Here is a 14,874-nt window from a genome sequence, read left to right on the forward strand (position 1 = left end):
TATGAAATCAAGTGAAGCTATGATCCTCGCGGTTATGAACGAAATTTTTGCAATTGCGTAAAGAAGCCTGAAAAATTCAGGACTTCAACGGCTTGAACCCGGCTTCATAGCTCAGTTGATTAGAGCGTCGCACTGGTATCGCGAGGTCACGGGTTCAAACCCCGTTGAAGTCCTGAATTTTTCAGGCTTCTTTACGCAATTGCAAAAATTGCATTCATAACTTCGAGGATCATAGCCTCACTTGATTTCATATCCGCAGTTCATTTATGATCTATTTCATCGTTGATTCATTCGTCACGGGAACATTGAAACCCACAAATGACCAGCTCCCAACGTCAGTGGCTTCATAGCTCAGTTGGTTAGAGCGTCGCACCGGTATCGCGAGGTCAGGGGTTCAAACCCCGTTGAAGTCCTGAATTTTTCAGGCTTCTTTACGCAATTGCAAAAATAATGTTCATAACTGCGAGGATCATAGCTTCACTTGATTTCATATCCGCAGTTCCATTTCACGTATATCATTTCATCGTTGATTCATTCGTCACAGGAACATTAGAACCGACAAATGACCAGCCCCCAACGTCAGTGGCTTCATAACTCAGTTAGAGCGTCGCACCTGTATCGCGAAGTATTATTAATTCGACGATAACAACAACGGCGACGACACTTTATTGTAGCCACAATGCAACAACAAACTTGAATCTAATTTACGAAGAATCAATGAAACCAATTATTTGAATGTATAAGGTTGGAATGGTCAACTGACTACAGAAGTAAAAGTGGACGGAGCTAACACTAAAACGTTTTGGTCTTTGGTTGTTTTTCAGGACTTAGGTCATCTCCCAGAATCGAAAGTAAAGAAATTTATCCATGAACCTGTAAATGTTGGCAGATCAGCACGTCCAGCCGCAGCTGCACCCGTCCCTTCAGAGGCTTGTTGCACGATCCAGACCAGAGAAGTGAGAGGAAACGCAAACCGGTAATTCGAAAAAATCAGGCTTCTTAAATTATATTTAGATAGTGTTAGGTACCACAAAAAGCCTTTACATTCGGTTGCTTGCAGTCTTTCTTTAAGACCAATAACTATAAGTGAGAAAAAATGATACAGCTCCTGTTTGGCAAGGGTATTATGTATTTTTACGATCGAACTTTCTTATATTTTAAGTATATCACTGATTTCAATTTCTTGTAGTTAGTGTAACAGATCAAACGTTACAGACGTCAAGTCAAGCCTTGCATCCTGTGAATAGACCGACAGTTAAGATAATCTTCCGTCACTGTTTTAGTATTGTATGTTATCGAAGCAGCCCGCAAATAGAGGGATACATTTATTCTGCAGCTCTTTCCGAATGGAAATACCGTCAAATATCATTCGAACTACAAGCTTATGTCAAACCATAGGATGACATGCGTGAAACGCTTTTTCATAAGCTGTATTCTTGATGAAATGGCCTGGGCTGAATATTGTTACGTTTGGTTACGTTTCTCTACCTGTACTTTTCTCTTACTTCTTGCATGTTTCTTAATTTTCAGAAGACACTCCAGTACCACCCAAGACCCAATTATGAACATAGTGTCAGTAGAATCTACAGGAGCAGAGTAAATAGAAGAACTTGTTCTAAACGCATTCCCGAAAATGGATAATCGGTGCCTGTCATACGAAGAATTAATCATTTATCTGAAATTATTACTGTTTAGTCAACGAAAAAGTCACGTGAAATTTAAGATGTACGTCGTTGACTCTGTGCTGAAAGAACGATGTACATTTACAATCCTATCAATACAATCGGAAAATTTCAACTTCAAAAAGGATGTTCGTCGTGGTGACAGCCTCTGACGCGCTTGAGACTCGCAATAGCCGAACTGAAGTGGCGTGCTTTAAAATAAATCTTGCGAGCTAGGCACATTGTGGTCGTGTGAATATTGAGATCAGGGCTTTGGCAATTAAATAGCTTACCAAAGAATAGACTGGTACTCTTAAGAAGTGTGGAAAGTACTCTCCAGTACTGATTGAATATTGGCACGTTACCATAAGTAATTTCATCTCGTCAATCACAACTATCTCAAACAGCGAGATAAACCAATCAGGTTTCAAAACATTTTTCATCCAACACACTAAGCCGCTGGAACGTGCGTGCGCAAGTCGCTGTTGGTTTTGGATTAGCTTCTTATTGGTAAAAAGTGGCAGAAGGTCAATCACTGAGTAATCGTCTGATTACTTTCGACCTACAAACTGGGAACGCGAATTAATAACTCAACCCAATTTTCAGTACTGTGAAGACCAGCATTGCTCAGTCGAAACGTTTACGTAATAAAATTTATTGCATTGAATTTTCGTTTCTTCTTTTAAACTTATTCCCGTTTTTTTTCTAAATCTTGGAAAAAAAGAAATGGTGTCGACCAAAACGTGGAATATGTACACTGAGTGCCAAACACAACAAGCTTAGTTTAGCGGAGTCGATGCCAAGGAATCATAATTTACCACTCTCTAACAGGCCCGGGTTGCTCGAAACATGGTTAACGCTAACCAACGTTAAATACCATGGAATCCTAAAGGTTTTGATAAATCTTAACCAACGGTTAGCGCTAACAAGGGTTCGAGCAACCGGACCTACCGGTAGGTTGTCTTCCATTGTCGTTTATTTTGGCAGCTCACCTGTTGCTGTAACTAAGCTTGTGGATGTGAGAGCAACCTCAAACCTCTTGAGTATTGAAAAACTCAGTGTTTCAACTCATCACGATAAGATATGCTGTGGCGACACTAACGCGTGCAAAACTGACATAAGGTCATTATCTTTAGTTTGCACTCCACGTTAAATTGGCAAAGGGAAAGGGATTAATTTCTGGTGCTTACAAAGCGGGTCTCTACAGGTTGTAATTCCATTAATAAGAGTGCCTTTTATAGTATTATAGAAACGCTAAGCTGTCGTCGTCATTTTAACTCGATCGACATTGTTTCCCTCGATGTTTCTGACCTTGGAAATTGTCAGCAATAGTTGCTTATTGTACCATTTTGGCATTTTTTGCTATCAAATGTGTCCATCTACCTCCTCATAGCGAGGCGAAAAACAGTCCAGGACAAAGAACTATTGTTTTACGCTTTTCAAGAGATGACAATGAAAGTGGCTCAAAGCCAAGTACAGCAGTACTTAGCTGACTTGCACTGCAGCATATCCTTAGTTGTCATCATGTGTTGCGGCAAATTTTAAGTCATTCCATGATACAATAGCAAGTAACCATCATTTCACAACGGTTGATGATAGTTGGGTACAATCGGGAAGTGAAGTCAGAGGAATTTTGATGGCTTAATGAAAAAACCCTCGGTTTGGGTTTGGGCATGCCCCTGTGGAGAGACAAGAACCACTTTAACAGCCGATGTCGAGTATTATCACTGCTAAGTGTGGAATATTCTTCGCATGTAGACAGTCTAGCTTTAACAAATTGCGGGCCGGAAAACAAGGTTTCGGAGACGTTGAGTGACAAAATAGCATTTGAACCATGGCCAGAGGTAGCAGTCGACTTAATCACGACTTTAAACAAACAATTGATTGTTGGCCCTTTTACAAGGATGACAAAAGAAACTTTTTTTTTTTTAGTGTCAAGTCTTCCCGCGCTGAAATCAACAAATTAACTTAAATCAAATCAAATGTTTTACTTAAGGAGAGGGAAAAACCGGAGAAAAACCTCTCGGTGTAGAGTAGAGAACGAACGAACTCAACCCACATATAACCCTGAATTGGAAATCGAACCCGGAGGTGGGAGGCGAGAGCCCATCTCTGCATCCCTCCGAGACAAATGGCCATGGATCCACAGAAACCGACATTTCCATTCTCAAATTTAGGAATATAAGTGCAGTAATTTATAGTTACCGTAAAGGACCCATTGACAAATCCGGAAGGGTCGCCTTTTATATCTTCCTCTTGACGCCACTTATTGCCTTAATTCATAACTGAGAAATGCACAATTTGGGTTCATTCATGGGCAATGCTTCTTTTGAGGGCAGATTAGCATCACTTGAGTTTTAAAATATCGGCAGGATGTTTGATTAATGCTTTGGAAGTTTGTGCTTTAGAAGCGCTACATCATATGGAGCGATCCAGAAACGTCTGAGACAACACAAACCTTCGTCGTGCTCTCTCCCTTCCTTCTATACACCTTATTCCAAAATGGCTGCCATTTTAGTATTCTTTTGTTTGATTGCAAATTAGCCCTTTTGGCCTCGTTCGAGTTTAAATATTCTTTTAAATTTTACGTTTGAAAGCGAGGTCAAGAGGGCCAATTTGCAAGGAAACAAAAGAATACTAAAATGGCGGCCATTTTGGAATAAGGCGTATTCCAACAAAATAATTACGAATTATACTAACCTTATCTCACACGAAATAAAACGTTTTTCCTTTATAGGTTTTTATTGATTTTCTTCATCAAATAACCCCAAATCACATATACCTCGGCCAGCCACACACACACAGTGTACTGCCCAAGATTTACATTTTCTTTCTTTTTCATTTGATGTAATTTAAGGGCCACTCGCAAGAGACCCTGAGTCCCTTAACGGAACAAAAATCAACGCAATCGTCCTTCAAAATCCTTGAGAAAGACAGAGAAAACATAAATAAATCTGCTCCACAGGCTGTAAACGTTGACTTATGGCAGTGGACGGTAGAAAACAGAAAATTCATTATTGATGTTATTCCAACAGCGTTTTTCAAATTTTTTTGTTTTTTTTTTTGTATTTGTCTTCAGTAAATACCGAACATTTACACGAAACACCCTCAGCCTGGAACGGTATTTTCTCTATTTTCTCTCGAGAATTTATGAAGAACAAAAAAAATACAGCATTTCCTTCGGCAAACATTTTCAGTGTCAAAAAAGTAAATAACAGTTAACTTCTTGACGTAATGTATGGAAACGAAAATTGAAGAATCGTATAGTAATGAGTTTCTGCATGGGCGGGTTAAAAAAACACGTACACGAGACCTGTGAGAAAATTAGAGTTTCTTTACAAGGTAGCGGCATAGACCACAGCGGAATGGTAGAGAAAGCTCGATAAAGAGAAGCGCAACAAAATTAAAATTCCTTTGCTTTTGAATTACATCAACCAATCTTGCAGAATCGAAGCAATAGTCTTGGTGTTTCTTTTCTTTCCATCTGCACTGAATCTGGCCAGAAACATCAATTTCTTTTATTGATGATTAGATGAACATGGCCTCCGACATCTTGATAAAAATAATTTATCTCTTACCATTCCGCTAAGTAGTTTACGCTGCCATGTCGTCGAGAAACAAGTTTGTTTATAACAACACAATTGAAGAAACTATGTACATATAACATGTTAGAAAACCGAGTTTTAAAATTTGAAAACATACAAAGAGCATAAGATAGAAATGCTTCATTTTATAACTTTGCATCAATAAAAATCATCTTATAATCAACACTTCGCAATTTCATTCCGTAAAACCAAAATTTCATTGCGTGTATGATAATGTTGCCTGCACAATCATGCGCCAATAGTAAAGCTAAATGGCTTCTACGGCTTCGTACAACGAAGCAATAGCGATAAATCATTATCAGTCACAGCTAAAATCACTGTTTAATGTTTTTTTTTTTTTCACGCCTTGCGCGAAGCAAAAATTTGGAAGTCCTCTGTTAAACCAAAGATTTTCTCCCAATAAGTAGCCCTGATGGCATACACGAGGTCTGCTTTACAGAAAAAAGCTCCCCATCGCAAGTACAGAAAAATTCTGACCAGAACACTGAAAGTCAACTTCTGCAACGAAGTTGCCTTTTTGTAGGGTCTGAATGTTGAAATTATATCCAAATTCACGAGGTTGCTCGGTCATATAAATCAGCTAAGAAATCGTAACTGATATCTCTGCCAAATTGGGATGTTCTAATTCGATACGTAGGAAGGTAAATCCCAAGCTACAAACAGAATACATCCAGACCCCTTTTTTCAAAGAAAGGTACACACCATACACAACTGAGCACTAAAACACTGGAATAGCATTGTGTAGCACTTGCTGAAAGTAACAAACCTACACTAAAGCAAAGCGAAAAATGAAACTACAACGAAACGGTGGAACTGAGATACCAAAAAAAAAAGATATGAAGAGCAAAGCATTAAAATACGAGTTACAGAACAAAACAGTTAAAAACTTGAAACAACCAACAAGACGAGAGAGAAGGCAACGGCGGCCATCTTGATGACAAGGTGATGAGTTGCCTTACATGGTGGAGAGACCTCCTCGCTTAAACACAGACCCAGGGCTACCAGCACTTGTAGAAGGCTGCTCTGTTTCATCCTCTGAAGTACTCAGGACCCTGAAGGACAAAATGCAATACAATTTTGGTGCATTCGGAAATTGCGAAAGAGCATCGCGGAAAAGTACTTCAAGAAACGGAAATAACATCTCGGGAAAGTACTGCTTACTACCTTCTTCAAAATTCGGTGCGATCATTTCAACAGACCAAAAATGGCAGCAGTTCGGTCTACAGCTTTTCAGTCAAACACCCGAAACACTACTCTACAATTTCCGTCCATTTCACTAGGTAAAAACTAGAAACACATACTTTACGTACTCGTAAACAATAACCGAGGGAAACCTAGGGTAAACAGGAGATAGACGACAAGTTTGGACTTATTCTTGGCAAATGAATTTCATAACAAGTGACAAAGACTGCCGTACCAACATGTACGGGCTCAACATGTGGAAGAGACAAAAAAAGATGACATTTAGACCCTGTCTGATCTAAGCCGGTTATAGAAGTTCAAAAAACCGTTTTTGTATAGGAAACACATCATGCAAGCACTCTCGCAAATACATTGACAAGGGAGCATGCATAATTTCGTCGTTTTTTACTCAAAAAGTTGGTGTCTTGTGACTTCAAAAAGATCGTTATTAGCTGGTGCAAGCGACTGTTTCAGTTCGAGGCGCTACACGGTTTCTGATAGCGTGTTTATATGAAATTTACACTTTTTCTTCATATTACAACTAGATATCGCCAAAATACAGTTGCATTTCGATAACAAATTAAATTTACATCAACTTCCTAAAAACTGAATGGTTCGATTATTAAAACAAAGTTTAGACAATGTTCAACAAAACCGTGTTCTAAGCCATTTTCAATATTGCCAACAATCATATCCAAATATTATCTGCTGCTGATGGTAACAAGAAGGTTTGCATTCCCGACTAGACAGCAATTTATCTACTTAAAATATACCGTTTATAAACAGATTTGGAGGTCCAATAATTGTCTTAAGCCGCGGCCTAAGTTAGACTTTGTTTAAATAACTGGCCCAATATATCACGCGTTGATCCTTGCAGTCAATTTTTTTGGCACGCTTTTTGTACTTGACCTTCGGAACAAAAGTGGCTGTTAAATCAGTTGTAAATTAAGGTCAACCGAAGATAACCTATTGTAGTTCTTTATAGCCAAGGTTTTAAGGTTCATGTTAAAATATTATAGGCTTTAGGCATGAGAGATAAAACTTAACAGTCCAAATTTTGCATCAGCAATAAAATTTGTTATTAAAAACACTGACTGCAGGTTGTTTTAGAGGGAAGACGCAAGAAATCAAAGCGAACTGCACGTGACAAGAAAATCTCAAAAGCTTATGACTGTTTTTCTTTTGCAGTCCCGAAATTTTAGCTTGGCTGAAAGTTTGAATGATTTTTACGATTGCTAACAAGTCAGGCTTTGAGAACACCGCTCTGTCTGTGGTCAAAGCACTTTCAGCTTAGGGCAACCAAGGCCGGATTAAGGTTCACGCAAAGGATAACAATACCAACAACTGCAAGCACGGTAAGGTTCGAAAGTGCCTTAGAACACTGGATAAAAACAGGCTAAAGACATGAAAGGCACACAAACGGTTCTTATGGAGTTTCACAAGAATGTGTCTTTTTCTTCATTCCTCTATAACAAGGGCTTTTGTTGAAAGACTAAGGCAACGCCCACTTTCTTTTTCTCCGCTTTTTGCAGAAAATCCAGTCAACAAGTTCAGGACATTTTGGAAGGAAAAAATACATTGTTCGTGGTTAGTCTTAAGAAGCTCGTTTCATCCCGTCCAAGGGACTCATCAGAGACCTTTCTGCTTGGCAAACTGGTCCAGCATCACGCCCAAAGTCCCGTTCGCTAACAAAATTAACTTTATTGTCAATTTTCACTCGCGAATTTGTGCGGTCTGGAATCCTTATGAGCTATAAGGTGAGATTGCTGTCATAATTTTGTTAGCGAACGGGACTTTGGGCGTGATGCTGGACGAGTTTGCCAAGCATGCAGAAAGGTCTCTGATGACGACAGGAAATGATCCATGAATCACCAACACATTTGCAGATTTTCCCGATTGTATCCATGACGGCAGCAGAGGAAGGACCCCAAACTCCACAACTGACCCCAACTAGCGTTTTTTTCCCCCGCTTTGTTAATACAATCTGAATGATACACCGTATTGTTAATTTTCTCCAGTTACATACACTGACACTACCATCTTCTTGAATCGGTCTTTTCGATTCACGAGGACAGTTGTAAGTATGAACGCTACACTTATTCGCTGTTCAGTTTATCATCAGGTATGTCCAACGCGTTTACGTCACTTACAAATCCAGAGATTTACTCGTTCAAACAAAAGTCACCAACTATATTTTTCCTGTAGTTCTAATCTTAACTGTGAAAGCATCAGAGCAATGTCCAAGTGTCATCTCCCAAGTAAAAAAACAAAAAACAAACAAAATAGAAACGACAACATTTGTGCACCTGATCAGCAGTTGTTTTGAGTGAAGTTTTTAAAGCCGAAATTTATAAGTATTAACAGACTTACAGTGAATTATCAAGGTTCTGCAAATGGAAATATTCAAATTTATCCTCAAGTTTCTCCTTGAAGTCCATTAACAACTCGTAAACATGACGATTCCTAGTCTGAAAGATAAACAAACACCGTCAAATGGTTTACTCCGCAGAGAGTAGCTCGGTCCGGAAGTACCGACTAAGCCAGCAAGGGAAATTGAGAGCTTCTTACATATTAAGGGTGCGTTCCATCGACCCTATTCCGGAATAAGAATACGTGGAGAGATGATTCAAAACGGTATGTCTGGCGTTTTGAAGCACCAATGATAATAAGGATATATTTAAAACAACATTTTAGCACGTGTTTGACAATGTTAATGTGAATCTCCGTAAAAAGGAAGGACTCCTTACTTCTATTCCGTGCATACAGTATCTATTCTATTCCGTGTGTATTCCAGAATACGGTCAATCGAACGCACCCTTAATTTGATTTTCATAGTGAAAGCTACAAGTTATCAATATACTGAACATGCGGCTGAAAACCGGTGAAAGTGCTAATAGGTATGTAAGTAGATTGGCTTTATTTATACACGATATGTATAAAAGCTGCAAGCTTGTGGGGTCGCGTACAATGCGTTACTTAGATATTAAAGGATAAATAAAATGAACTTTTACAATAAATTACAATACATTACTTAGATATTGAAATGTAAATAAAATGAACTTCTATAATATATTACAACTAATTGATATATTACACAGTTTAAAGCGTATTGAATGCTATCAATGCGACATAGAAACAAATTAACTTAATTTCAATTATAAACAAAATCTTCAAGTTCAAAACTAGCGGTCGAGGCTGTTAACACGTTCAATTTAGCGGCCTTACAGTGTAAAAAGATCTGAAGTTTTGACCCTTTTGCAAGGTTACAATGGCTTGTGTCAGCAAGGTCAGTGTATTTAGAAGACAGCATGTTCCAAGCGACAGTGCCTCTATATGCGACTTCGCTACTTGTACCGTCCTTTACAAAAAGAAACCATAAAGCATATAATTGGACTAACAGCTTAAAGCCGGTGTAATTTCTCAAAAAACTTACTGTCACAACATATTCCTCTTCTGAGCTTGTTCTAGAACTTGTTCGCCTTCGCTTGGCACCAGGTCCCTTATTACCAGATCCTGCAAAAAAATATAATTTATAGGCAACTCTTCTTTGGCAAAAATCTTGCAATTTTTTCAAGTACACTTGCCTCTCCGTGCACGCTTGCCAACTCCTTGTGAAGAAGTTGGTTCCCCACACACTGCCTTTTCGTCAGATTTGCGGTCACGCCCAGGACAAGCACAAACCCTTATCTCCACTACTCGTCTGCCCAGGGTCTGTCCATCTTTCTCCAAAGTGAAAATTACTTCAACAGGGCGTCGGCTCGGTCCAGATGCACAGCTTGAGAAGCACATGAAAGCAAACATTTCTGTCACAAACTCTGTCCCCACTAAAAGGAAAAGGAAAAACAAAAGAGATGCATAAAAATTTGGTTGGAATCATTATATCTATGCCTGAATTTAAGAAGATATAACGAAGAGGCAAGATTCTCTGTTACTCCGAGTTTCGTGCTCACGCACTCATCAGACAGTATTGATGATACTGTCTGATGAGTGCGTGAGCACGAAACTCGGAGTAACAGAGAATCTTGCCTCTTCGTTATATCTTCTTATTCAAAGCTCTACACTTAAAAGTGTATTGAGCACTGTTTAACGGCATTAGCCACTTTATTACACGCATATGCCTGAATTTATAAAGTTCTTGTACAGTGAATGTTTGAGAAAAGGATTACAAAGTGAGAGAGAGAGAGAGTGTAAGCTCCAAGGAGCAATGAAGTCAACTGCCAACTCTCCATTAATTCACATGCTAATTAATCAACCAAATAACCCAAAACATATGTCACATGAAAAAATACTGAAACGAAGAATTTAACTTACCTTGAGGACCATTGTAAGGCAGCATAACAGAGTGTCGCATAGATTCAGGGCAAGTGTGATAATGCGCGGCAGGGTTGTTACTACGTATAAATTGGTCTTTGGGGGCAGAACCTGAAAAAGACAAGAAATTGTGAAAAAATTATGATACTACACAACTTACTCCCCAATGGAAAATTTTCATTCTGTAAATGCTCTGCATTTTTGATGGAGCATTTTTTTAGGAGGTAACACATACAAGTGATGAGGTTGCTGGACTTGTAATGCCGCATTCTAACCACAGTCTGAAATAAGTTGTCAGTGGATGGGCTTGTAAATAACCAACTCATCCACTTTCTGCAAGATGGGATTTTTAAAAGTTTCTTTCTCTCACTTTCTTTTCTATGCCCTGAAACACATCTAAGATGAAAGCTTTATCAGGTATTATTACTACTATCATCATCATCTGTTATGTCATTATTATTTGCAAAGTGAAGGGAATGAGATTAAATCATACCATCACTGGAGCTTTCCATGTGATTTGGACACCTCTTAACGACATCATGCAGATTTGTGGATCCCTTGAACACAGCAACTGCCCTTAACACTGTACCAGAGGGTGGCTGCATGCGAGTTTTGAACTTGATTGGGCAGAAGCTGGCCAGATTGACATACAACTTTTTGCAGACATCAGAATAGGTCCAAGTGGCTGATTTGGAAGCTGATTCCGTTAAGGGACCAAAAGAAATCTCAAATCCCCAGTCACCAGGATACTCTGTTGTGCTTGGAATTGTCGGCAACCGTGACATGTACATACCCTGAGGGGAAGAAGAGGAAGCTGTAGCTGAGCCATCATTGTAGGTGTTACACTGTTGACAAAATCATCACAATCAAGTTCTCTCAAATGTCCATCATTCCTAATCCTAGAAAAAAACCGTTCAAAAAAATGTAGGGTTCCTTCTGCCTTATGGCAGGAAGCTGATTGACGTTCACACTAAAAGCTGCACATTATAATATTCACCAAAGCAAGCATCATAAGTTTATCAACTTTTCAAGAGTCACATATAAAACGTTTCACAAGGAGTTACATGTACCTTGCTATAAGTGCTTTTAAATTAGTAACTTTATGATTGTGATGCAAGAGAACTATAAGTGACTTGTACATAAGAGTGTTCCTTACACCCATCCCAATTTAGCACGAGGGTTCAAGCAAGATGTCTTAAAATTCTCTGCATCCAAAACCCTGATGAAACCCTTGGTATCACTTCTTTATAACTACTACTAAGGCATAACAGAAACTTACATTATCATATGGGGAGTTGCTTATAGGAGAAATAGAGGAGTTCCTATTTGCAGGGGTGGAGGTGGGTGAATATGACGCAGGTATGTTCTGCGGGTATGCAGGTGGTTGTGGGCTGTATGATGGCTGAGGGCTGGTGGAAGTTGGAGACTGCGAACTTGATACATACTGCTGCAGGATAAGACAACATTAAAGTGTATGATAAGATTATACAATGGGAAATACCTTCCATACATTTAGTACTACATAGGAGCAAGGTTGCAAGACAAAAATGTTCATTTGATGCATGATTGAGCAGTCTTGCCACTGGATAATCTGTACTATAAACTTTCAGGTACAAAATAACTACAGTACATTATCTGGGAATTAAAGTAAATACACAAGGACGCCAATAAAGCTCAAAGAGTTTCTTTTGTATTATTGATTGCATGAGCATATACACTGTTGCTTTAAGATTCTATCCATTGCCTCAAGATTTGCATATGTAAATAACATCTTTAGAAAGTAATCTGTCGTTTGGTTAAAAAGGAATCTAACAGATATAAAATCTTGTCTGTTCAATCTCCAATCCTAATAAACCAAGAATAGATGTTAACAAACATGGGAATTTAAATCTTGGAAAATGACAGCCAAGCAAAAAGTATAAAATTACGCTGACAACAGCAAAAGAGACCCAGACAGTGCATGAAAACTATTGAGATTAAATAATTTCTTACATGAAATTGCTGTCCAAACGGTCTCATATCACTTTGCACTCCTCCAAAATTCAAACTGTCATGAGAATCTGCAAAAACAACCAAGAATATAAAGCAGAGCCAAGAGCTATATCCTGTCATACTTCTCACTGAGGAAACAATAATTATTATTGCGTACTAGGTAAAATATCTGTTTACAGGTTTAGTCTGGAAATGTAAATATATGAAAGAAGACTTTGAACTCAAAGCCTGTCAGGATTCTATAAGTTCTCAACAATCAGGAAATCAATCAAGAATAAAAACCTGAAAGTTAGTGATTCTGATAGACATTAAGGGAAATTAAAATTCTCTTCAAGGCAACACCTCAGCATAAATAACACACTTGAGTAATCATCACTATTCTGTGGCATAAAATAGCTGCCCGCTGTACTGAGGTCAGAGGTGAGAGTAATCTAAATTGATGATCCTGTAATCTCAAGTTACTTCCTGAGACTCTTACACAAAACTGAATACAAATTACAACAACAACAACACCAAGATGTCTTTCTTTCTATAAAGGTTAACATCTGAATCTTTAATACAAAATAACACCCAAAATGGAAAGTACTGAAAAGTTAGAGCTCCTGAATGAATAAAGCCTTCATTTGAGTTACGTAAAAAAAAACTACCTGGTAACTTCCACCACAATGACGTAAACACTTGAAAACATTGGTTTTTTGCTTTATGGCAAAATTCCATTTTTTTTTAAATAAACAGTTTCATTGCGAAATAATCTGAAATACACATATGGAGGTTGATTTATGTTCTCTTCAACTTACCTTCACCCATGGACAGGAAGCTGAAAAAGAAAGATCAAAATGAGCTTTCTTTTTATAAACATATTTGCAGACATGACAAAAAACAATGATCTTTAACCTCAAAATCTGAACATTTCATCATGCAATACATTTTAGTCGAGGTTACAAAAAACAGCTGGTTAGGATTCGTTTGTTGACATCATTTGTGTCTGACATTGATATATATATATTTTTTTTTTTGCAAAGTTGCACTTCCTAATTACTTTCCTAATTAAAGAACAATGAAGCTAGGAAGGAAGGAAGTGAAACACAAAAGACAAGCTTGGAGGACAACAACAAATCTTGGCATTGCTGAGAATTTCCTGAACCACAATCAAATGAACAGATCCTACCCAAAGTTAAATTCTTTTTGATCCCACATCTTTGGCAGAGCACTTTCAAATGTACACATAGCAGTTTAAGATAAAGGAATATCCACACACAAGTAAGCTATCCACAGTAGCTGTAGGCACTGCTGTACACTGGAAACTTGCTTACCACTTATTGTAAACTAGCTCTGTGCTGACTAAGCTCAATTTCCTGTAGATTTGTTGTTAAATAAATGACTTCAACCAATCATCACTTTGTGCCAACCATTGTTTATGTGCCAAGATTAACAGTGATGGTGAAAGCAATGTAGTGAGAGCCAATCAAACTACTTCAGTGACAAAGGTGACAAAATGTACATGTGATTCATGATCATACCACTGTGAGGCTGAAACAATAAACTCCTTTGACATTTACAAAGCTGGAACATATCAACACTGTCACAGACAGTGTTATCTTTTTATCTCTTTTGTAATACCAGTGATTAAAACAATTGAGACAACAAAAGATATTTGATCTCCATGCAACAGGTGATGGATCAAACAACTTTTTCAGGGAAAAACAAGTTATTTTTAACTCATCAGAGTTTTAAAACCATCTTCAAGGAAGTTTCAATTTCCATTAATCCCAAGGCTCCTATCACAAACAATGGTCGAAAAATTGTTTATTTGACTCTCTTTTAAGACAAAAAATGAAAGCTTAAAAAGGGAAAACCAATATGTTAATGAAGAAGGCCAAAGTTAATCTTGTTTACATGGTTAAAAACTCCCAAATCTGTAACAAACAAGGAAGCAAGTTATCTTTCCAATTTGCCTCAACAGGTGCAATGAATAACGCTTCAGTCTTAAAACTGTAACACAAAGTTTCCCAAGCTTTAATTTCACATGGTGATGAAAGAAATTTCACAATCTTTCCTTTGATATTCAACTACCTGCTTCAAAACAAGCAAATATAAAATCTTTTGCTGCTGACTTGACTTTG

The 14,874-nt window shown here is 38.1% G+C and overlaps 2 protein-coding genes across 19 annotated transcripts in view; one reads left to right on the forward strand and one right to left on the reverse strand.

Moving 5' to 3' along the window:
• LOC137974312 (mucolipin-3-like) overlaps nt 1–2,327 on the forward strand; it is a 19,746-nt gene extending 17,419 nt beyond the window's left edge. Inside the window, exons 12-13 of the mRNA XM_068821197.1 lie at nt 825–976; nt 1,531–2,327. Of these exons, the coding sequence (XP_068677298.1) occupies nt 825–976; nt 1,531–1,600 (222 nt within the window). The 3' untranslated portion in view covers nt 1,601–2,327. The remainder of the gene's footprint in view (nt 1–824; nt 977–1,530) is intronic.
• A 2,057-nt stretch (nt 2,328–4,384) lies between these two features.
• Nucleotides 4,385–14,874, reverse strand: part of LOC137972445 (tumor protein p73-like) — a 41,157-nt gene continuing 30,667 nt past the window's right edge. For 7 of the 18 annotated variants that reach the window (XM_068819170.1, XM_068819171.1, XM_068819177.1 and 4 more), the window contains 9 exons: nt 13,549–13,568; nt 12,752–12,819; nt 12,039–12,206; nt 11,253–11,604; nt 10,760–10,870; nt 10,033–10,272; nt 9,882–9,961; nt 8,819–8,916; nt 4,385–6,318 (listed from right to left, as the gene is read on the reverse strand). In XM_068819170.1, coding sequence (XP_068675271.1) covers nt 6,222–6,318; nt 8,819–8,916; nt 9,882–9,961; nt 10,033–10,272; nt 10,760–10,870; nt 11,253–11,604; nt 12,039–12,206; nt 12,752–12,819; nt 13,549–13,568 — 1,234 coding nt within the window. In that variant the 3' untranslated portion in view covers nt 4,385–6,221. Of the gene's footprint in view, nt 6,319–8,818; nt 8,917–9,881; nt 9,962–10,032; nt 10,273–10,759; nt 10,871–11,252; nt 11,605–12,038; nt 12,207–12,751; nt 12,820–13,548; nt 13,569–13,919; nt 14,110–14,874 lie in introns of those variants that run through there. The other 11 variants (XM_068819173.1, XM_068819174.1, XM_068819183.1 and 8 more) reach the window with 6 other exon arrangements.

The sequence above is a fragment of the Montipora foliosa genome, chromosome 10 (genome assembly GCF_036669935.1).
Source record: "Montipora foliosa isolate CH-2021 chromosome 10, ASM3666993v2, whole genome shotgun sequence".
NCBI lineage: Eukaryota > Metazoa > Cnidaria > Anthozoa > Scleractinia > Acroporidae > Montipora > Montipora foliosa.